Consider the following 23,567-nt stretch of genomic DNA (forward strand, 5'->3'; position numbering starts at 1 on the left):
CTGGTATAATTTCCACAGAAATTTTAATAACCATCTGCTGACACTCTGCTGACCATAACTGATTTGCTTTACGTCACTGATAAGTTCGTTTTCCGGTCCAATAAATATAAGTTATTGTTTTCTTTCGTTGCATCATTAGTGAAAGGTGGCTGCAATCAAGAGTCGCTAAAAATACCATCGTCCCTGCTGACCTTCTTTAAGGCTGAATTGCACAGGTTCTGGATCAGTTTGTAGCCACTACATCCCCGTTTTTATTTGAAGTGAAATCTGATCCAGGGTGAGATGGGCCCGCCTGCTCCCATGAGTGCCCTCCTGAAGCACCCTTGGCAACCCCGTTGACATGTCGCCATGGCAATTGTGCACCACAGGGATTTCCTTGGTCCTTGTCTGTTTTCAGTCTGTTTATTAGCGAGCTAAAGAGACACACCGTGTCACATAGTTTATTATTATAGGTAGGTATACTATCTGAGTTGAACTTTAATTAAAGAAGATGTCAGATATTTTGTGCAGGTGGCTGAACCAGGAGCTCCGTCTGTCAAAAGCTGTTGGTAAGTGTGACTAAAGTTACAGTTTATGTAGCTACCTGTGAGCTTAGTTAAGGTAACGTTATGGCTAACCCAGTGGTTAATTTGCCGCTAACGGTCACTACTTTGGGGTACTTAAAGGCAATAGCATGTGGATTCACATTCAGCGAACAATGTAAGAGCTATTTTAGAAGCTACATATCAAAGTTAATCAACAAACAATTTATTACTTATCAACAAAAACAAGGCATGTTGATTGGTAGGTATTTATAGCTAAGTCTGTGTCAAGTTAGCACTGAAATTGCCAAAACAGGTACTCCAACTGATTATTTTAAATATTTTTGATACCCTACTGTAATGGTTGTCAATCAATATTTAAGTTAAAAACAACATTAAACAGTATCACATGTTGGAAATGTCTCTGTTTGCCTGAATTATTGCATGTTCATCTGCACAGAGCCAAAGACCTTTGCCAAGGATTTCTCCAGTGGTTACCTTATTGGGGAGGTTCTGCATAAATATCAGCTGCAGAACGATTTCAGTATGTTTATGAAGAAAGAGTAAGTTTCTCTCTCTCTCTCTCTCTCTCTCTCTCTCTCTCACTTTCTCTAGCTGTCTATCCATGTTCCTTTGCTTTGTGGCACTTGAAAAAGTAGTTGACTGCTGCTTAATTCTCCGACTAATATAAAGTGTTCATAAGTTAATTGCACCTTTTCTCATAGCACCTCCATCTCCAAACTGAATAATTTTACCCGCCTTGAGCCTACTCTCCAGTTACTGGGCATCTCCTTCGACATAAACACAGTCCAGGAACTGATGCAGGAGAAGCAGGGTGTTGCCACACGCCTCCTTTATCAACTCTACATCTCACTTGAAAAGAAGAAGAGAACAGAAATCAGTGGGACAATGATGGAAATAATGCAACCAGCAGCCAATGCAGGCCTGCACAAAAAGGAGCATGGCATCTACTCTGATGTAAGAGGGGCTCTATAGATGTACTGTATGTATAGTACATGCATGTGGTTAGGGGCCAATTTCTTGGGCAAAAAGCATGTTTTGATCTATACAAACATATTGAGATATATGTCATTGAGAAGTAGTGTTGTTCTGTACCAGTACTGAAAAAATGTATGATGAAGTATGGCAACTCTGCCTGATGTTTTAACTTCACATTATAAGTTTAACTTTACATCAATGTCAACAAAAATATATTTTCAAGTATTTTTTTTAATATAGCGACTACATCAGGTGGTGAAACGTGATGCAGAGCTCAAGCTGCAGAAGATTTCTGAGCACTATGAGGAGAAATGCCAGCAATTGAGCGAGAGGTCTGTCATGACCTATCCCATCCAGCAAAAGATGCAACTCAAAGTCCAGGATGAGAAAAGAATGAAGAATATTGAGAAGGTAGTGGAGATCATGGAAAGTACAGTATTATATGTACAGTACTGTAGTACTGTAATAACCCCTGTATTCACCTAACATAAGGTCAAAATGTATAACCAGACTTTAAGGCAGTCTAGCTTTATATCTTTATCAACATGACATATTTTTCTCAGTTTCATGTTACACAGTTACAAGTCAGTATTATGATGTTTGAAATTACTATAATATAGTTGATGATAATAATGATAATAATAATAATAATAATAATATAACTATAGTACTTAATGAAAACCCTCACTTAAATCATAGTTTCTTGATGATGTAATACAAGGCAATTTATGCCACTGGCAGTGGTGAACATGGGAATCTGTATTTTGCAGCTGCAGATGTACCGTCAGAAGTACAATGGCATCATGCCTTGTAACCAGGCCAATATTGTCCAGGTACCCAAGCCACCGCCCTACACTTCACAACTCAACCTAAGGAAGCGACAACAGCAGCAGCAACGCAGAAAACACCAAGCACAGGTGTGATCCAGATTAAATAAAATTATAATTTAATAACCTACAGAGGAAATTTCATTTTTGGCTCGCTATAGAGTGGTGCCCACAGAGTTTGTAGAGGTCGATGCTTGCAGACCATGGGATCTTACATCTAGGTAGAAGTCCCTTCTCAAACTCACATCAGTCATCCGAATCTGTTGAGTGCATTAAGTAAAAATCCTAGAAATCCAGGCCCAAGAACATTGAGTTTGTTGTAAAGTTTACCACATGTTCCTAGGTCTTCTCAAAACCAATAGCTTGTTATTGCTTAACAGCTTTCATTGTTTACCGATTGTTTCTAATACTCTTTCATTGCCAAGGTTTGCCTTGGTATTTTCCAGACTAGAAACATCATATTTGGAATACATGTACAACTTGAAAACAAAGGAGTGACATATGTTTGTTTGTCTTCCTGGTATTACTGCAATTTCTGTCCATGTTGTCCATGCAGGTGGTCCAGATTGAAATAGCCCAGTTTGAGACAAACAGGAAGAAACTGGTTACCTCTAGTTTTGCCTCCTCTTCAAGGTGAGAAAGAAAGGAAACATTCACTAAACTAATATTCTATTTATGTTGTATTTGTTATTCTAAATGCTCATATAAATGTAGACTATTATAGAGATAGTGACCCTCATACATCTTGACAATGGCTTCATATGTGATTTGGACAATTTCAGTGGTAGTGGCCAGCCCATTCCTGGGGATCTTTCCCTTGATGTCAGCAGCCAAGGCTGTGAGGTCCCTGGAAGTGGAACAAAGCTGATATTACAATCTAGTAGCAAGTATATACAGGAGCTCCGGCAGAGGATAGCGGAGAATGCTGTTGCTCGTGAGCAGAGAGAAAAAAGACGAGACAGATTCCTGGTGGAGCAGCTCAAGGCTCATGAAGCTCAAGAGGTGAAATGACCCTTCTTCCCTCGCTGAGTAATGTTAATATACCTAATGTTAATGGAGTTAAATACCCACTAAGGAGACGTGAGAATTCATTCAGTACAGTTTATTTATTTCTCTAGTCATTCAAATGTAGTCATTAAGCCTTTGTTTTTGTAGAATGTGTACGGAAAATACATTTTTAATAAACTTTACATAACCTATTGTCAGTCAACTGATCATCCCCCCCTGCTTCACTTCGCAGGAAGCACAGCGGGAGGAGCAGCTGGTGAAGCGTTTGACACGTCAGACTCAGCAGGAGCTGCGTTTGGCATCTCAGCTCCTCCAGATGCGTATGCAGAAGGAGGTGATCCGGGAGAACCGTCTGTTCAGAGAGCAACAGTACCAGCAGCGGAGAGAAAAGGACTTCCAGGAGGCTCTGGAGAGGGAAGCGGTGAGATAGGATGAATAAAGAAGAAGAATGACCCTCTCTATTGTCATTATGTATTAGGGTGTATCAGTGATAGTTGAGTGTCATAGGGAGAGAGAGGAAAGGGTGGATTTTGTTAGTTTGTATAGTATCAATAATATATTCATAATATTATAGTATTATAATATCATAATATTTGGTATTATGAAGAGAAAGGGCAGGAGAAAGACAGATAAAAGATATAAACCACAGAAACAACTATATGTTTATCTGTCCTTACAGTGATCGCGCTTACACTTAAGATGATTGATTTAGTTGAAAAGACAGCAGAGATACTTGAATAAATGCCTTGCAAAGGATGACAGCTGGGGTCCAGCATTGATTCAGTGTTAAATATACAGTAAATAGTATGTTGTAGTATGGTGTAGTCATGATACAGTGTCATTGTTATTATCAGAGTTTATCAGGCAATCCCAGAGCAGATTCTCATGTGATTAAGTCTCAGCTTCTGCAGTTATTTGCCCTTTACTCTAAAAATTTCTAATCATGCGATTAAATGTACATATGTATAAAAGGTTTAATGAGGTATTATTGATGTTGTGTGTATTGGCAAACTAGAAAGCTGAATGAACTGTTACCTACTGTATAGCATCACCTATACAGTAGGTAGCAATTGTTAAAATCTTCTTTCTTTTTTTCTGTGACCTTCAATATCATTAATCTACAGATTACAAAAAATAAATTACAAAAATGTCCAATGTAACTTCTTTCATATTGCTTAATTACTTACAACACTGGTGATTAGCAGGAACATTTATGTCATGCCTTCTCCATTCATTTCGTCTTTCTGGCTGGGGCCTGGTGTAGGCTTTGGCTCAGCAGGCTAAGTTGGACCGCACCGAAGAGATCAAAAAGGAGCTAGAGTTCTTTAACAGGATTGCTGCTGAGCGCGCTCAGAGCAGATACAAGAAGCACTTTAACAGCTGCAAGGACATTGTGGAGCAGATTGTGGACTTGGCCACCAAGGTTGGAGAATATCGACTGCTCACTGCAAAGTATGTCACACAATTCTTTAATCATGCAATAGAAATATTTACATGGTATTTGGGCTTAAAGCCTCCAAATTGACCTTTTGGTTAGTCAGTTAATGAATATGTGGGAATTCCAAAATGCATTACAAAAATTGACTTTTTTGGTAGTTGTCAAGTATTACAATCGCAAAAAAAGTTGGTCAAGAAATTTATTTTTAAAAGTCGAATGTACTTTAGCTGTAAAGACTTTTTGACTTTGGCCACTTCATGATCTGAGGGATGGGACTGAGGGAGAGATAGTCCTCCACTCTGTATTTTTGCTTTACATTAAAGTACAAAATTAAATATAGTATCATAAAAATCTATGTAATATTCAGAATAATACTAGGCAGGAGCAACAGAAGAAAATATGAGCAGATATGTTCTTTAAGTGTTGGTTTGTTTCTTTCTCTCATCTTTCTTTCGTTCTTTCTCTGGGAAAGCATTAACAAGGTATTTCAGGGAAGTATTTACAAAGTGAAATCTTTTGTTGTATAAAAACAGAAGCATTGTGCTAATTCAGATAAGAGCCAGAAATCATTGAAGAAATGACCAATATTGGAAACATTTTTGTACAACTGAGCAGTGGTCAAATTAAATCAGGAGATGTCAAGATCCTTTCTGCTTCTTTTCATGATCAAATACATAATTTCCACAGATATGTACTACATACAACAATGTTCAATATTCACTTTGTATATATATATATATATATATATTACACACAATATGTATCCTGCCACCCAAGGTTTTAGATATCCACTACACAAGATCTTCTGCTCTTAGATTAACCGTTTATTGAAACAGAATTAACTTTAATCATCTTCAGGCATTAAAAAGTACTGTGTAGTCCAGTTATTTGCCTGGTAAGCAGTAAATTGAATAATTCAAACTGGTCAAAGCATTTTCAAATGTGTGGTCCGGATTTCATTTTAACCACAATTCCGCTTGTTAAGTGTGGCTTTTCCTCATGTCATTTTTCTGCTGTCATGTCCAGTCTGATTCCAGAGAAGCTGATGAGAGAGTGGAAGGAATTGCTGTTCAGGGGCCTGCCTCTCTATGAGCCAGTAAAGGGCCAGCAGGCCGGGTTTGAGTTCTCTACACCACTAGATCCTGTAGAGCTTAAGAAGCAGGAGATACTCAACAACCAGGACTATGATGAATACACTGTGAGTTTAAAACACGAGTGCAGTGTGTTTTTAAATTATGTTTGTATGTGCACACTTGTATTTAGCTTGTCTGTGCAAACTGAAAACTTTTATTTTCAATCAAATGCCTTGTTTGAATTCACTACAAGTATCAGGCATAATTAGACACAAAGTAGGAAAAGCCAATCAAGTTACATTTTTGAAAAAGTTTGAATTGTGCCTGAATGGATCCTCTTTGTCTTAGCTAAACATACTGTGTTTGTCAGAGCATGGTAGGTGAGTGGGTGTGGCCAGAGGAAGCAGGGGAGACCAAATTAGCCCCAACCAACAACATACTTGGACATGTTGTCCTGCGGCTGAGGAACATTGTTCATCCACCCATTATGGAACCTTCCGCACCTTCATTTCCTCAGTTTACCCTCAAGGCCTGTGTCCTGGGCAAGTTTTGCTCTGGCAAGACCACCTGCCTGGCCAAGATTGCTGAAGGCATGCTGTCCATACAAAGATGCAAGCATACACACAAATTCAGTGTCACACCATTTAATTAGGTCTTTATAGAAGCAATATATCAAAAACAGATGTGGAATAAGATTGCATGACTATTGTTGCTGAGTGTGTTATTTTTTGCTTTAGCCTATGGCATCTGTGTCTTATCAGCTGACACACTGATTGAGGAGGCGCTGAATGCTTATCATAGTGGAGAGCAGGTAAGTCAGATACAGGATAAGAGTAATGTAACTTCACTACTATCCCTTTTTATTGAATCACATAATATTGCATTGAAAAGATTTTTCAGGACCATAAAATCAGTCTTTTCTGCCAGTGCCAAAACTATATAAACCTGTGAACACGTGGACTTAAAAGGTCCTCAAAGACCCAAAACATTTCACCTTTTAAAACTTTTGACTTTTTTGGACAGAATTTACAGGTCACAGAGCAGCAGGGAGAAAAAGATAATGAGCAACTGCTCACATCCTCCACATCACCGAAATCTGGTGGGTTACTGAAACATGATTCTATTCTGTGCTTTTTTATAATATTTATTAAAAGTGTATTTTTTTATTTGCTTGTAATAAAAATGCATATTAAGTATTTCACACAGTTGCTTGTTTAATGTGTTACAAATGACTCATCATTTTATTGTTTTTTAGACCTTGACACTGAAGAGGAAAGTGGAGACATTGACATAAGAGTAAGAAATATTTGTGTATATGTATGTTGCATTTGAGATTTTCTGACTTTTTTTCATTTTGTATTTACTGATACATAACATAACCTGTATTCAATTTAAATCACAAACCAACCTGATTAAAATTTGCTTTCCTTACGATAAAATAATGACTTTTTTCCTGGTTACAAGCTGTCTACGCGGGCCATGCTGGGAGCAGCTGCAGAAAAAGATTTGAGAGAAGGCAATGCTATCCCTAATGAGGTGTTAGTAGACATTATAGTAGAGGCTATCAGGTAATTATCTATATTGCTCTAAAATACTTTATATAGGATTGAGTTGAGTTGTCTTATCTCAGTTTTACCAAATGCAATTCATTTTACATAGTCAATGTTTCAGAGAATTGTCAATGATGCAATCTTACTCTTATATAATATGGACAAAATAAACAACAATCCCACGAGCACTCCCTAGAAAGTGAAGTATCTGTTGTGTTCTTACTAGGCAGGTTCCAGCTCAGTCAGGTTGGATCCTGGATGGCTTTCCAGTGGACATCACCCAGGCCTACCTGCTAGAGAAAGCCCTGGGTGGGTCTGTAGATGTAGGGAATGAAGTTGAAAGCAGCAGGGCAAACCTTGCTGCTGATCCTGATCCACCCAAACCTCTGCCACCCCCAAATCCCGTATTGGATCTGGCTCTGCTGCTGGATATCCCTGATGAGACTGTGATGAAACATGCATTCAATCACACTGGTGAGAGTTTAATGCTATTTATTACTGTATGCACCCAAACTTTATCTGTTAGATGTGCGCATGTATGCATACAAAAGAAACTAATTGGATGTAAATTGTATGTTTGTGTTTTTATGTTTTTTTCCTGCTCCCAAACCTTATGCAGATGCAGATACTGCTGCAGAAACAACCTCCCATCACACAGACAAAAATTTATATTTGGCACAGATTCCACACAGGTAAAAAAGAAGAAACAAATGGGAAGCTACCTGAAATGACTGCTATTGCCTATAGTATGTGTTTAATATCTAATCCCTACCACCACCATCACTACCACCCTAGGATCACAGCATTTCAGGACACCTGGCCAAAACTTGAGCTATGGTATGGTGAAAAGCAAAACATTTTGGTCCGTGTTGATGCCAGTGAAGTGGAGGAGGAAGTTTACAAGAGGGTGGAGTCTGTCCTGCTGCAAGTTTTGATGCAAACACAGGAAGGTAACTAGTTTTCATTTTAGTATTAAGCTAGTATTTGTAGACTCAAACTCTGAAAGATAAGGTTAAACTGAGGTACTGATCATTGGATTCTCACTTTTTCTACAGTAGATGATTTATAGTAGATAATATCTCCCCTGAAAGAAACCCAATTTTTACTTTCCATATTTCGATATATTCCCTCATCAGCTCTTGCCGCTCCTCCCTTCGAGGATGTGTTGGACAGTGGGAAAGCTCAAGAGTCCTCTGCGTCAGCCACTCCTCTACCTGTAGACCAACCTCCATCCCTCACAGATGAAGCCCCAGGCCCCACAGACTCCCATTCCAGACTTAATGATGAAAAAGCCCAAAGCGTGAACTCACTTTCCAAATCCAACACACACTCCCCCACAGGTGATATGATCAGTGGTCTGTGGATTTCACATTTTCATCTTGTCAAAAGAAATTCTGCTTCATAGAATGGATTTAAAAATAATATCTACTGACCATAAACATGGTGTGTTTTTTCCCAACTAAATACGATATCATGATTATTATTAATGATAATAATAATAATAATAATAATAATGAATAATTTATATACTTTTGCCTAATCAACAGGGCACTCAAGGAAGGCATCAACTTCCTCAGTGACCAATGAGGTCTCTCAGGGAGTCTCTAAGATCCTACCCGAAACTGCCTCTCCCTGCCCAGGCTCATCCAGCTGGGTCTATGTGGATGAACCTCTTCCCGTAGTAGGATACAACTTTTGTTCATGTTTGTTTTACTAATCAGAGTTGGATGTGTACTCCTAATCTCTCTCTCTTCCCCAAAGAATCTGGTTTTTCACTGACATCTTTATCTCTAGGAGATCGCAGAGTACCTGTGCCCACATTGGGACACAGTGTGTGATTCTTATGTGAACAACATAAAGACAGTGATGCAGCAGCTGCGCTCACAAAGCACTGTTATCAGCCATCACCTATTCAACATCAGGTATTCTGCCAGGCCCTTGAAGTACAGATAAGCACATAACTAAGCTTTTGCATGTTGAACAACTTTCTGTGACTGTATTTTCCCCATTTTTATATTTGTTGTCTATAGCTGAAGATTCTTCATTGTCTATTTGGACATGTCTATACATGCATTCTTACATTTGCATATTTGATAACATTAAAAGCTAGCAACACAATTATGGGTAGCCATGTGTGGCTAGCCATAAACCTTTGCACACAGTGCAGTAAAGAGCAGTATCTTTTTAGCTACAATCAATTGATCCATTTTATCCTTTTAAGAAGAGGTTTTATCATGTAAGTTTTAGCTGCAGTGTGAAACAGCTCTCTATTTACAATTAGCCTCTGAATACAGATGCATACATCACAGATGGTCATGGTTATTCTTATTTTCTTGGTAGGTTGTGACCCAAATGTTCATACCATTACGGACTTTGTCAGAAACATTTTACAACTGAAAGAGTAATTTATAGTAGTGATAAAATAAAAAAAATCCCTCATAAATATTACATGAATTCCTACGTAATTATTACCCAGTTCTCTGTATCTGTAGAGAGGAGTTCAAGCATTACCTGGGGCGTCCAGACTTGAAGCAGGAATTAGTGTCTCAGTGGCAGAAGGACTTCAACAGCATACCTGATGATATGAGAGAAGATGAGGATACCAAAGCAGAGCTACATCTGAGACTTGATGTAAGAAGAAGAATTTGTAATAAAATACAAATATTATGTATATTAATTAATATACAAAAAATATGGTAGTAATATTGTTAAGATGAAAATTGTGTAAAAACCTAAATTAAAACATAAAATACATGGGGATATTCTGATATGTGTACAGGAGTTGCGTGAACGTTTATGGGACATCAGTGACAAGCGTAAGGAGCAGGACGAGCAAGAGAGGGCTTCTCTCATGTGTGACGGTTGGCTGGAGGACCACACTGCCGTTCTCATCAACCACCATGCCACACTCACGCAGGTAATTTTTCAGTAATTTTTCATGAGAACCATAATGAAAGTATCTAGCTAGCCATCTAGTCACAAGCTGAGGTCTGATCAGCCTGAGCTATGTCATCTGGAAGAGCATCAGCACATGTATTTGCTATTTTTTGTAGTTTATAAGCTCATGCTTGAGACTAATTCCTTCATTTTGAGTGTTTTATACTTCTTCCATTGCTTCCTTTCCGTCCTCTTTGTGTTGGTGTACAGGCACATAATGTCTATTTCTTTCTTCAGTGTGACTTCGTTTTTGGCAAAACTATAATCTTTGCTTGTTTGTGTTGTATAGGTGGAGTTGGACCGTTTCCAGGAGACCGTCTGTATTCTCAGAGTCTACTATTTGAGCATGTACAGACAGGTGCTTCCTGAGCCACCCTCCAACTTTGTCTGTATCCCCCTAATGGAAACCTCAGAAATTAAGGATCAGGGCGAGAGGCAAGAAAGACACTTAATAGAAGCCTAACAATGTTGATAAAAGACAATAAACTGAAATAACAAAATTGTGAATAGACAAAGGATGAAGAGTGGAGGAAATGAAAATGTATTTTGTTCCACCAGCACTGAGCCAGTGGACACAAGTGTGTGTAGTCAGATGGATGACGGAGAGGAAGAGAGGAAAATGAAATTGTAATGGAAAATTTTTCCTGCTGTCTGTTTGATAGATGTTGTCATTTCCTCACAATCTTAATATTGGCCAGCACAAGCACATGCATAAACAATGTCCTCCTCTTCTGCAGTGTTCCCCTCCTCCCCAGACGTCCTGACTCCTCAGGGGGGGTGTCCAAGACGAAAGGCCAGGATCAAACAGAACCTCTCAAGGTCATTCCTGCATCTCTTTACATACCTTTCATTCGCTTTGATTTTTTTTTTTGTCGTTCTCAAGGTCTGTAACTGATTTTGTTGTTGATTTAAATTTCGTTTCTGAAATTGTACATCAAATCAATCCAAAACACTCTGACACTTACATAAAAATATTAATAGTGATATACAATTTATATTACAGATATTGACCCTTTTCATTATTCACTCTAGCCGCCCCATGAGAAACTCATCTCTGACTACGAGGAGGCCCTAAGAGCCATCGTCAAATTGGTAAAGCTATGCCTGTGAGAGTTTGCATGAGCAGTATATGGAGGTATATATATATATATAGATATATATATCCTGATATGTATTGGACATACAGGTGTCAGCAGAAGCCCGCCAGGGGGCGACAAAAGAGCAGAAGGAGAAACCACAAGAGAAAGAAAGAGAGAAGACCACTGCAAGTTCAAACAAAACGAAAAAAGGGAAGCAATCAGCAAAAAAACAGAAAGGTATGTCTCTATAAAAAACTGGCGAGGTGCCCTCTAACATGTGCTGTATGTTTCTGTATATCTTCTAGACCATTGTCATCTTGCTCTTCCAGGTCCACCATCCCCATCTCCACCACCAAGCCCTGCACCAGCTGATGACAAAAACTCAGAGAAGACTCATGATCAAGAAGTCAGAAACAAAATACATAAAGAATATGCAGCTGCACTGGATCACGAGGGTATGCACACACGCACATTTAGAGATTCAGTAGTTCCTTTATATCACAATATATTTATTCATCGTATTAACATATTTTCAAATATAATGATAAGTAAACATAAAAAATAAGTGGTTTTCTTCAAACTTGTATATGAATGATATACATGTGGATGTAATATTTAATATGTGTGCATTTGCAATTGTGCACGCGTGTACATGGTCAATATGCTTATATAGCTGTGTTCCTCTGTGTGAATATGTGTGTTTTCCAGAGAATGCAGCAAAGGTGCGCATTGCGCTGGTGAAAGGTCATGGTCTGGTGATGGTGCAAAGCCTGCAAAGCAGAGCAGAACAGGCCTTTAGCGACATGGAGAAGTGGTTAGAAGCTCACTATCTTGCAGAAGTGAAGAGGTATGGTACAGTAAGAGTGTGGGTTCATGTGTGGTATTGTATGGTGTGGGCAATTTGTGCATATAGAGGGACATGAATGTGAATAAAGTAGCAATAGTGTAGCACTGCACTGCTGTCCCTGTTTTATTAGTGTGGTTGTTTTTGATTAGTGTGTGATAAATATTGTCTATATTTTATCTCTATGTCCTTTACCTTACTCTTTTAAGTCATAATGCTATACAGGCTATGTGTGCATATATATAAGCCCCCAGAATTGAATTGTTGGACTAGAGTGTTACTGTTTGTATATGATAGAAGTTATTCCATACTTGGGAATATGAAAATACACACTGCTTGTGACAAATTGTAGGTTTTAGCTTTCCCTGAGAACAAGTCATGTCTAACACATTTAAGCCTGGTCATTAATTATACATGTAAGACGTGTGACATTTTATCTGTGTCTGTCTCTTTTTCTCTAGTATTGACCAGTTATCAGAAGTGGTTCGCCACCACATAGAAGCTGCTGCTAAGCTACAGAATGAACTGGTGTTGGTATGAAGTGACCTTCTAATTGTATTGAATTTTCTTTTTTTAAAGAAACTGTTAATATCTACTCCTGTTAGGTATAGTGTGGTGCTCACTAGTTACAGGGTTGCACTGTAGGGTCAAATCTGAATTGTTCTTCCAGTATGTGACATTTGACAATGGGCTGAAGTCTCCTCTCCTCTCCTGTTCAGGAATGTACTGACTTCTATTTGAATGGAGATTGCCGAATGGTGGCTACACGGACTCCCTCTGCCCATCCACCCCCTCTGGAGAAACCCACACAGTCCACCCCGACCATCACTCAGTTGGAATCACTCCACCAACAACTATGCAACGTTGCTCCATCAGGTGCATACAGGGGAGACAAGCTGTGATGTGATTGGATCTATTAACCCTGCTATCCAGCTATTTGTTCATCCATCAATCCTCTTTCCTTCCTTTATGGCTTTCAGGTCTCATTCCCAGTTCTGATTTCTCAAGCTTGCTCAGGGATATCACCGCTGTTAATATGGGCAGAAACATCTTGCCTGAGCCGTGGGTAAACACGAATGAAACACAGGTGCTCTTCAAAGTATTATACACACTCAAAACAAAAAGCTGAGCAATTATGTCTATTCATCTCATAGCACTAAATAATAGAACAAAGTTCCAAGATAGACTGTTTATGAACAATTTGTGTCAATTGTCAAAAAGAGTTAAAGCCAAATAACTACATAATCACATAGCACTGCGCTGACTGCATCCCAGTGCATAGAGCGCAAAGCAAGACACAAAACATTCCTGCACCATACTTTTACGTTTCTTTCATAGTCTAAATAGGAGCAATGCCCTTTTCTCTCCTGTCCCCAGTTGATGGAGATTGTGGCTTTGCTAGTGGATGACTATGAGCTTGTAGACTGGCGTCAGTTTCTGCTCAGTGCTGCCCTCCCTTGGTCATTTCCCTCCTTAACACAGCTGCTGGCCGTGTTAAAACGTTTCAGGGCAGCAGATACTGGCAACACTGGCTATATAAACAGGGAACAGTACCTACAGGTTAGTCTCCACACACACACACACACACACACACACACACACACACACACACACACACACACACACTAATTCAGTTTGTAGTAAATACAGATTATGATTCTCACATTTAGCCCTAGTACTCAGGATGAACTTGTATCTAAATGTTGTCCATCCATTCATACCCATCCATGGCCCTTCCTTGCTCTTGTGGCATTACTGTGTACTGAGCAGGCCTGGGTTCAAGTCTGTGTGACAACACATTTAATATATGTTTATGTTTATACTTTATACTTTATTTAGGAAAGTGTTAACTGTAGCTCCCTCAACATAAAAAGAAATGTTTATGTTACTCCTCTTGCCTCCTTTCCCACCAGACAGAGTTGTGGTTTTCCAGTGAGAGTGTACAGCCGGTCTCTGAAGACCCCTCTGAGCCTCTACCTTATGACCGTCTGGCTAACCTACGCAAGGTAACTACCTGCAATGACTGACAACTTAATTCAAAGTCAAGTTAAACTTTTATTCTTCCTGAAATGGGAAATTCAAGTGGTCATGGTACACTGCAACAACATAAAAGCCATTAAAGTATGAACAAAACGGTAATTAAAGAATATAAATGTACAAAAGAGCATTACCAGACATCTTAAACTATTACTATTACTACTAAAAGGCTTTTTGGCAATTCTCAGTGATATCTTCTTATGTTTAATTTACATCCAAATGAACTGCACTGTAAGTAATAAATTAAATTAATTACCATTGTTCTCTCTTCTTCCTTCTTAGTTCTTTTTCCAGTTGTTTGCGGACCACTCTTTCTCTCCTCCTCGACTGGACTATGTGTCCATGCTGCAATACTTTGCAGCCGACCCTAACCCCAGACAGGGCTTTATCAGAGCACTTAGTGTAGTGTTGGGACAACATCTTAAGCACTTCTCACCCGGCCACCTTGTCAGGGTGAGTTAATTAATGTACAAAGAAATGTAAATTAAATTTCCACTTGAAATTCATTGAAAAATCACAGTGATTTTCTCTCTAGTGGATTGAAGCATGCAAGTGTTAACGTTTCTCTTCAGTATAAGATGTAGCACATTAACAGGATAATATGATATAATAATAATATGACTGTGTGTTTGTATGCAGTCTATGCCCATTATAGAAGAGGCTACAGAGCTCAGCTCCTCAGAACTTGATGGAGAGTGCAAGGAAGAAGAGACTTCGTGTCCATCAAGCAGTTCATTGGTGGGGCAAGAAGTGTCCATCCCTGCTCTCCTCGAGGTCATCTGCCACAAAATCACCAAGATGAAAGATGGCAACCCCCTTCCTCCAGGCTGTCTGAGTCAGGAGGAGCACACTGAGGTATAGCTCTATTGAAGTTCAAACTGGGCTTTTAAGGAAGTACATAAAATGAATGGTTGAATTAGTTGCAGAAAGAAGTTGTAGAAGAGGAGATGTAGTAAAAGATGTGTTGATTTCCATTTCAGCAGAATGTCTTTTCCCTCAGAAAGATTTTCAAGTAATAGGGGTGACTAGCAAATCTATGGATTTCTATGGGATACACGATTAAAGGGTTACCTAACTGACCTGTCTTACTGCAGTAGGCATGTTGAGTGTCAGGAATAACCCATGAGGGTTTTTTTGATTGCCAGCATAATTTGGATATTAAGGGGAGTCCACACCTTCAGTTACATTAAATTAGGCTACACCTTGTTTTCATGATGAGAGTAAAATACACCAGGCCAAGCCCAAGCCAAGGAGTGAATAGTTTTGATTTACTGATTCTGTGGGTTTGCATAATGGCTTAATTTTAAAGGTTAAGGGGTCTATACTTAAAAAAAAATTAGGAGCATAATTATTAACCATATTTTTAAATGAAACTCTCTTCTTGTAGTGATTCAAATTTTCTCTGCTGCCCTGTAGCACCTGGTGCATGTATTCAGAGAGCTGGGCTACAAGCCTGAGAACGGTGTGCCCTTCTTCATTCTGTCTCAGCATCCTTTCATCCAGGGCCTGATGGAGACCACAACACACTACCAGCTTGTAGTAAGTCTCTATATGTCTATCATGTATTAGGGTTAGGCTTACTTGCTCCACTACTACAGTGTCTGTCAGATGAGAATCCAAAATAACACTACTTATCACCCAGACCTTCCACCATCATGTACATTTATATTCTCATTGCTTATTTTTTAAGCTGACAAACCTACATGAGGATTCACCCTCACCTTCCTCTGTCTCCCTCCCCACCCTTTTTGTCCTTTCATTCTTTTCCTTTTAACATTTATTTATCTCCTTTCTTTATCTGTCTCTCTTTCTGTGTCTCAGAATATTCATAGGGTGCTACTGGCCAATCAGGGTGAAGTAGAGGCTAACAGCTCGACAGTTTCCTAAAGGATGAGACATATACAATACATGCTGATGTCTGCATCATGAAGAACTCTTTCACTTAGGAAATGAAAACAATGTTGCTTTGGCCATTTTCAAGTATTCTCAATACTTTTACATTATTACATAAATGTTTGCTGTCAGCCGTATTGCTCAGTATTGAATAAATGCATTTGCACACATAGCTTGTTTCAGTATGTAGAGATGTCTAACTGATGGAGGTTGGGATGACCACATAATTGAAATGACAACAATAACATCAATGATGGCAGGATTGACCTCTCTGACTCGCTTTTTTCCTGATGCACTCCACCAGTTTTTCTGACTGACTTGTCTTTCTAATGACCTCTCTGACACACAAAAGCATCGGTTGCAGCTACAATGAGTGCATTGTCCAGGATAACCTACGCGTCAAGCCTGACTTGCCAGCAACTGCCTGCCAGGGCACTGACAACTCGATCTCAGTCCATTCAGCAGTGATGTGTTATGGTAGCTTCTCTATTTAGCAGTCACTGGTGCCTCTCTAGCAATCAAGTTAATGTGCATGCTGGTTGGAGAAAAATTTTTAAGAATAGGAACATATATAAATAATGTAATCAGTGTTGTTAGCCAGTTTTCTTGTAACTGAAGACAAATCAACTTATTAATGCATGCATGCATCATGGGTTTCACTCCAAATATCATTATTGTCATCAGTTAAGTGCTTTTCTGTACTTGTTGATGGAGTCAGCAGCTACCTTGAGAGAATGTAACATTTCCATTTTTTTAATTTGATGCAACAGGAGCTGGGGGAACCTCCCATCCCCCTTCCCTCTGCACTTTCTCTCTTCCCTCCCTTTCATTGTCAGTGCAGGTCCAGAGCTCTTGGACTTCTCTGTGTCTGACTTTTAGAGAAAACAGAGCCACTCGTGTCATTTAGACAGAGCCATATTCGTATAGTTGCATCCAAAACCTCCTGAATAATAAGGAATGAATCAGCATCCTAATATTGGACTTTTTCCATCTGTAGCAAGGAAAAGAACACTCGATACATTCTAAGTACACGAGATAAGGATTTGGGATTTTCCTCCCTATCAAATTTTAAAAATTTAAAAAACTTTTATTTCTGGCTCAAACGGACATGAGACCATAAAGAAGACTTTTTAGGACCTAACTTGGTGCACATGATTTTACCAAGAATGCAATTTTTCTCAGTTTTATGTTGGTAATTCTGCGTTTTATCCTGCCGTTTTCTTGTGGAAATTTTTTCAGGACCTTTCTCTCCCGGTTACTCGCTGGATCTGACTCTGTTGCTTTATTACTGAGTTGAGCGGGCAAAATTTGTCACAAGGAACTGTTGTTCACGCAGGCTTTCATTACAGTTTATTTTGGAACTGGAAGACTATTTCTGACATTGGCTGCAGGTCACAGTGTGCTACTACAATAACAACATGGGGATTGTATTTTGGATGTTTTCTCTTCTGGCTCTTCCAGTACTTCAGTCTGCCAAGATCCTGACTGTCTGTCTAATTGGTGAGTAGTGGAGCAGCGATTGTAGAAGTGCCCTTTTCAAGTTAGAGATATTCAGTGTAAATATTTGTCAGACTGGGGAGTTATTTAAGTGCAGTAACAGATTTTCAACAGAGTTGAAAATCTAAAGGAAATTTGCTACAGTTTGTGCATTATGTGTAAATTCTTATAGTATTTTTCAAACAGCAAGCCATATGGTCAGATGGCACAGTGATAATATTTTTGGAGTTCTTGTCACCTCATCTCCTTCCTTCTCTTCTAAAGGAGGAAGCCACTACTTGTTATTAGATGAAATTTCTCATAACTTACACCAGCGTGGCCATGAGGTCCGCATGCTCTTGCAACTGGGCAACCCTATTATCACAGGTATATTATTAAACATTAAACTTACATGTATGGAAAAACATATTGAACAACTTTCTCTCTCATTTTTTCTGATTTAGTCTGTCTAATTTTCATGTTAATGACGTCCTCCCAGGTTTCTCTTATGAAGGCCGTGCAGACAGTTACCAGACGAGCTCCTGGTCCTTAGGAGAGAAATATATCAAAGAATACAATGGCTGGTTCCTGGAGCAACAAACACAGTTTTTACTGGGAAGGTATCACACAGATTTTAGGACACTTGGTTACATCTATGATTATGTTGTGGGAAACAGACAAGCTTGTGTAGGCTACTTTATCATGTTTAACTCTTGGATTTATCTTATACCAGTGCTCATTTTGTCTCTGTTATACAGAAGATTAATGAGCCTTCTTGGATTAATGTGAATAGTTGAAAATATTTGCCTTTAACAGGATTATATAATGTCAGATTTAAATTGGTCCTTTATCAACCCCCTTGCTTCTTTTTCTGTCTTTATCTTACTCACTTTCCGTCCTCTCTCTTTCTCTCAGGGATAACTTTAGTAACTTTTTAAATTTCATGGGGCACCTGTCCTATCAGTGTGACAAGCTCTTAGGGGATAAAGAGATCATAACTTTCCTCCAGAAGCAACACTTCGACATCACCATCCTTGATGCTTTTAACCCCTGTTCCTTCATCCTGGCACACAGACTTGGTACATCTGCTGTTCATCACTTACTATCATCCTTTTACATGTTAAACATGTTTTAACATTTCTACAATAATGTATTATTTACCAATACCATCCCACTTATGTTATTTGCAAATCGCAGATATATTTAAATGTGTTCAACCAGCTACAAATAAGTGAACAGCATTACAAAAGTCCCATGCACTCTACTCTTGATTTACTCCAGGTCTCCACTACGTAGCTTTCTATCCTGGCACTCTGAATGGTCCTCTGTCCATCGCCCTTCCCAGCCCACTCTCCTACATCCCAGTCTTCAGTTCCCAGCTGTCCGACCACATGAACGTCTGGGGTCGTGTGAAGAACCTCTTTTATTCTTTTCTTGCTCCAGTAGGTGAGAATGGTGTTACATAGGAGATCACATAGTGTCAAAGGTATTATCTGGCCCTCTCAATGAGACAGATATTAATTCTGCACTGTATTGGTCAATGGCCCTCCAGACATATTCTAAATGAGCACACTTTTGGATATCATGAATATATAGAATTTTTACATTTTAATTTTTCTCATATCTTATTCTCCTTGCATTTCTTATTTGCATATCTTGCGTATTTCATTCTCCTTGTTGACTTCATTAGTGCATATTACTAATTATTGCAGCTAGTCAGAAAGTGGTTTAGCTACTATCCATTAACAAGAAATTATGTTATATAAAATTTGAAAGACATTCCACAAATATTTGGCGTACAATGTTGGTGCTTTTTGTGTCTTGTATCAAAGGCCAGGAACTTATATGGTCAACATTTAGGGACGTAGCTGAACGCTACCTTGAGTCAGGCTCAACCCCTGGTGGTCTGGAGGAGCTATACCAAGGAGCTGAACTCTGGGCCTTCAACACTGACTTTTCACTGGAGTTCCCACAGCCTCTTATGCCCTACACTGTGCTGGTGGGAGGTCTACTGAATAAACCTGCAAAGCCTCTTGAACAGGTCTGTTTTCTTGACATACGTATCCAAATAGGTTAGTTAGAGTCATGGTTTCATAACAACTCACCTTTGTTCCATCTCTTTACCTTTCTCACCCTCACTGCCCTATGAACTTTTACTCCTCCTTATGCACAACCAATCCTTCCTTGCTCGACACTCTGCAAAACTCCATCTACATATTTCCTTTATTGCCCATACTCTTACCCCTTTGATCCCCCAGGATCTTGAGTTGTGGATCTCCAGTATTGGAGAAGCAGGTTTCATTGTTGTGACTCTGGGATCAATGGTCTCTTCTGTCTCTGTGGACCCACTGCTTGTGGAGCTGGTGGCTGGCTTCTCCAGGATTCCTCAGGGGGTGATCTGGAGGTAAAAGCATGACATAATTAATGCAGGCATAAGAAATATAATTTTTTAACGTTGTGTGTTCCATACAGATAAACCACAACACCTAAATGGAGGGCAAGGCACACACACAGAGTCCTTTTAACAGTCATGAAAAAATTAAATCAATCCCTAAAACAAACAAACTTGGTATTTTCAGGATGTTACAGGAAGTTCTTAAACCCACGGTGTTTTGCTTGCAGGTATGACCCCAAGCGATGGCCATCTCACCTGAACAGACCTCCCAATCTCAGGCTAGTGGACTGGCTGCCTCTCAATGACCTGCTGGGTAGGAACAGTCTGCCTCTCTCTCACACTAGCCTTTTGTCACAAACATAAAGGCCCATTACAGTATACGGTAGAATGTCAAAAGGTTTGTTCATTCTGGGTGTTCTGGACTATCTGAAAGACCAAAACAATGCATTTCTGGATGGATTCCTGTCAGACACTATTTTTCTGTTTACCTAAGGCCACAAACAAGTACGTCTCTTTATCACCCATGGTGGACAAAACAGCCTGCTCCAGGCAGTGTACCACGCTGTTCCTGTGCTGGGAATCCCTCTGTTTGGAGACCAGTTTGATAATGTGGTAAGGGCTGAAACAAAGGGACTTGGCCTCATCATCAGCCCCACACACATCACCAGGGAACTGCTCAGTTCCACTATTCAAACACTGATTCAGGACACCAGGTATGTGGAGGGATGGCTAGGTGTTATTTGTGATGCCAGCAGAGTACAAAGATGCATGTAGCTTCACTGCATTTCTCTTTCTGTATTTTTCACCTATCATTTTTCTTCTTCTAGGTTCAAGTCTTCAGCTTTATCCCTTAGTAAGATCCACAAATCCCATCCTGTCCCTCCAGCCCTTCGACTCATCCAGTGGGTGGAGCACGTCCTGCACAGTGGAGGTGGTGCTCATTTAAGGCCAGCTTCACTGACACAACCATGGTACCAGAGATACCTGCTGGACCTGGTGCTTCTTCTCTCCCTGGGCCTTTTTGGTCCTGTAGTTCTCTGCTGGACTTTCTGTAGAAACAAGAATAGCAGGTATAAACACAAAAAAATACAATAGCAGTACTAAGTGTTTCCTTACAGATACTTCAGATTTATACCTCACTTCTGTGTCACTTGTTTATCTTGGACTTATTGTATACTGTACATGAGAACTTTTTTAAAATGACCCTTACTGCCCTAAAATACAGCTCAATAAATAAGCCATGCTTGTAATTGATTCATACAGTTTACCTTTAAATACATTAAACAGCATAACAGGCTGGTATGTTGATGCAGAAGATATTTGCTTTGACCAGGCACAGACATATTATGCCTCACGGACAAAAAATAACTTTAAAAAAAAGTTTTTTTTCCAGAATTATCAAATGGAAAGATAAAAAGTACAGCAAAAAAAATTTAAATTTAACTTGAAAGTGGTTTCAATATTAGTTGTCTTTGATAGCATTAACACTGTTGCTCAACTTAGCATTTCACAGAGTACTTTATGTACACAGAGGAATTTCCAGTTTCACATCAGTGGAATACCCCTAATGCCAAGTTTCCTGCCCTCTCCCCTCCCAGCGCCGTCATGTCTACCAGACATCTCATTTGTACTGCAGCGCCACATTGTCCAACACCTCTGTGCTGTTTTGACCTGGCTGACACACACATACACCCTAATTAAGTCATGCTTTTGTGCTTTTGTGTTGTTGCATGTTTCAAAATGGCAGCAAGATATGTTATAGTAGATAAATGGATGTTTTGTGTGCTTTAATTGTCTAGTTTAGGTACATATGTGTAAACAATATATGTTGAGTGTTACACAATACACCTGAATTCTCTCTCTTTGTGCATATGTGTGTGTGTGTGTGTGTGTGTGTGTGTGTGTGTGTGTGTGTGTGGGGAAGCATTATGGTGTACCCGTTCTTCAGTTATTAACCACCAGCACCACCTGCAAGTCTAAACTCTGACCCCCACACCCTCCTCTGCTGGTTTCCACTGAGTCTCCTTTCCCTCTCTAAACAAGGCACAAAAGCACACAGCAATGTTCACGGTCAGCGCGCAAGCCACTGTTGAGAGCAGACCAGGCCTTTGAGGACCCCCTCCCTCTCTGTTCTGACCTCCCTCCCACTCCTCACATCTGTGTTGAGGGTTAGCAGGGAGGAAAATATAGATTATCAAGGAAATAATGACCAATTAGGAAGGTTTGTTCTCCGTCCATTCAGCTGTCTTTTCCTTCATTCCTTCCCTGCATTTCATTTGTCTATTTGTCTGGCAGTTGCAGGTGCCAATGAGTCTTCCTCTGTCTTGCACGCAATCCAAAACAGACAGGGCAAAGCAGCCAAAGCATGACAGGAAAAAAAAAGAAAATGGGAAAAAAAAAAAGCTAACTTTAATGAAGCAGAAGAAAATAGTAGAAGTAGAACAAAGCTAATTCATTGGAGAGAGGGGGAAAAAAAGCAAATAGAAAAAGAAGATAGATAGATACCACAGAATAAAACAGATATAGACAACTGTCCAAACAGTGATAAACTAACACTTTTGTAAATTTTAACACTGTAACTGCATTTCAATTACAGTTTTTCCTTTTTTGTTTAAGTTGGAGCAATCATCTACATTTTATTTAACCATGACACTTAGTTTGAATCAGTTTTTCAACAGGTATCCTTTAGAAACAGTATCAAAAATAAACTGACAATGATAATTGCATCAAATGTTAGTGATGTAAAGGTTGTAGAGGTTTTGTTCAGAAAGAGGTGTAACAGCTCTGATTTGAATTTCTTCTAGGTGTGTTAAATAGGATGTTTGAACAAACATGGCATTAAAGGTACATACATTTGATTGAATTCTAATGTTAACCTGTTGGCTCTGATTTATAGTAACAGGTCATCAAATGAGGAGACAGTGGGACACTGTAGAGAGGGTATCACTGCATGAATGTACTGTATGTAATGGAACTGCAGGGATTTTAACCAATTTGTGTTCTGAAGCTCAAATCTGTGTTGTTTGTGGGTTAGAGCCCCATCTAGTGACCTGAGAAAAAAGACTGTTGAGTTTCCAGCACTACTCATAGATCAAGTAGAAATTAAATAACCAAGTACATTTATTCAAATGCTGAAGAAAATTACAGCTTTTCTGATATGATATTTTAATAACCTATGAGTCTGCTCCGCTAGATTCACTCTATTTCTCTGACGGCCGTACTTTTCTTCTTACATGCAAAAACATGCACTCATTTCCAAGTTTATTAGTTTGAACTCAGTTTGTGTTGAGACTGTTTTAGAGCGGTGTTGATTTAACCAAATGGTCATTTAAGAGGTTACAGCTTCTAGTGGAATTATATTTAATTTTACCAATATTTTGTCTACCCTCATTTATATATCTTGAGTGTACAAAATATTAGACCTGGGAAATTAAACCTGGCCATTACAACCTTCATAAACGTAGAATTTATTGAAAGAAAAAAAATCACA

At 39.2% G+C, this 23,567-nt stretch overlaps 2 protein-coding genes across 2 annotated transcripts; both read left to right on the plus strand.

The window, feature by feature from the left end:
* The first annotated feature begins 87 nt into the window (after positions 1–87).
* Positions 88–16,376, plus strand: spef2 (sperm flagellar and cilia associated 2). The gene is made up of 39 exons (XM_087172768.1): positions 88–548; positions 982–1,084; positions 1,247–1,499; positions 1,761–1,931; positions 2,291–2,437; positions 2,904–2,980; positions 3,130–3,349; positions 3,588–3,776; positions 4,620–4,807; positions 5,820–5,991; positions 6,237–6,456; positions 6,604–6,677; positions 6,890–6,965; positions 7,122–7,162; positions 7,331–7,434; positions 7,643–7,890; positions 8,036–8,108; positions 8,212–8,366; positions 8,553–8,756; positions 8,964–9,097; positions 9,211–9,338; positions 9,909–10,047; positions 10,196–10,333; positions 10,643–10,788; positions 10,912–10,980; positions 11,091–11,172; positions 11,386–11,445; positions 11,540–11,669; positions 11,762–11,887; positions 12,141–12,279; positions 12,738–12,810; positions 12,996–13,152; positions 13,257–13,363; positions 13,654–13,836; positions 14,190–14,282; positions 14,596–14,766; positions 14,953–15,168; positions 15,730–15,852; positions 16,135–16,376. The coding sequence occupies exons 1-39, from the start codon at positions 491–493 to the stop codon at positions 16,198–16,200; spliced, it is 5,253 nt and encodes a 1,750-aa protein (XP_087028894.1). The 5' UTR covers positions 88–490; the 3' UTR covers positions 16,201–16,376.
* Positions 16,377–17,571: 1,195 nt separating this feature from the next.
* LOC111651674 (UDP-glycosyltransferase 3A1-like) lies at positions 17,572–22,938 on the plus strand. Its single transcript, XM_087172769.1, has 10 exons — positions 17,572–17,706; positions 17,968–18,069; positions 18,182–18,302; positions 18,598–18,761; positions 18,964–19,128; positions 19,515–19,723; positions 19,941–20,086; positions 20,305–20,390; positions 20,571–20,790; positions 20,905–22,938. Exons 1-10 carry the CDS (start codon positions 17,625–17,627, stop codon positions 21,170–21,172), a joined length of 1,563 nt encoding a protein of 520 aa, XP_087028895.1. The 5' UTR covers positions 17,572–17,624; the 3' UTR covers positions 21,173–22,938.
* Positions 22,939–23,567: the final 629 nt, after the last annotated feature.

The sequence above is a fragment of the Seriola lalandi genome, unplaced genomic scaffold (assembly GCF_002814215.2).
Source record: "Seriola lalandi dorsalis isolate HSWRI2012SDOR001 ecotype SW California unplaced genomic scaffold, Sedor1 jcf7180002053713, whole genome shotgun sequence".
NCBI classification, from domain to species: Eukaryota; Metazoa; Chordata; class Actinopteri; order Carangiformes; family Carangidae; genus Seriola; species Seriola lalandi.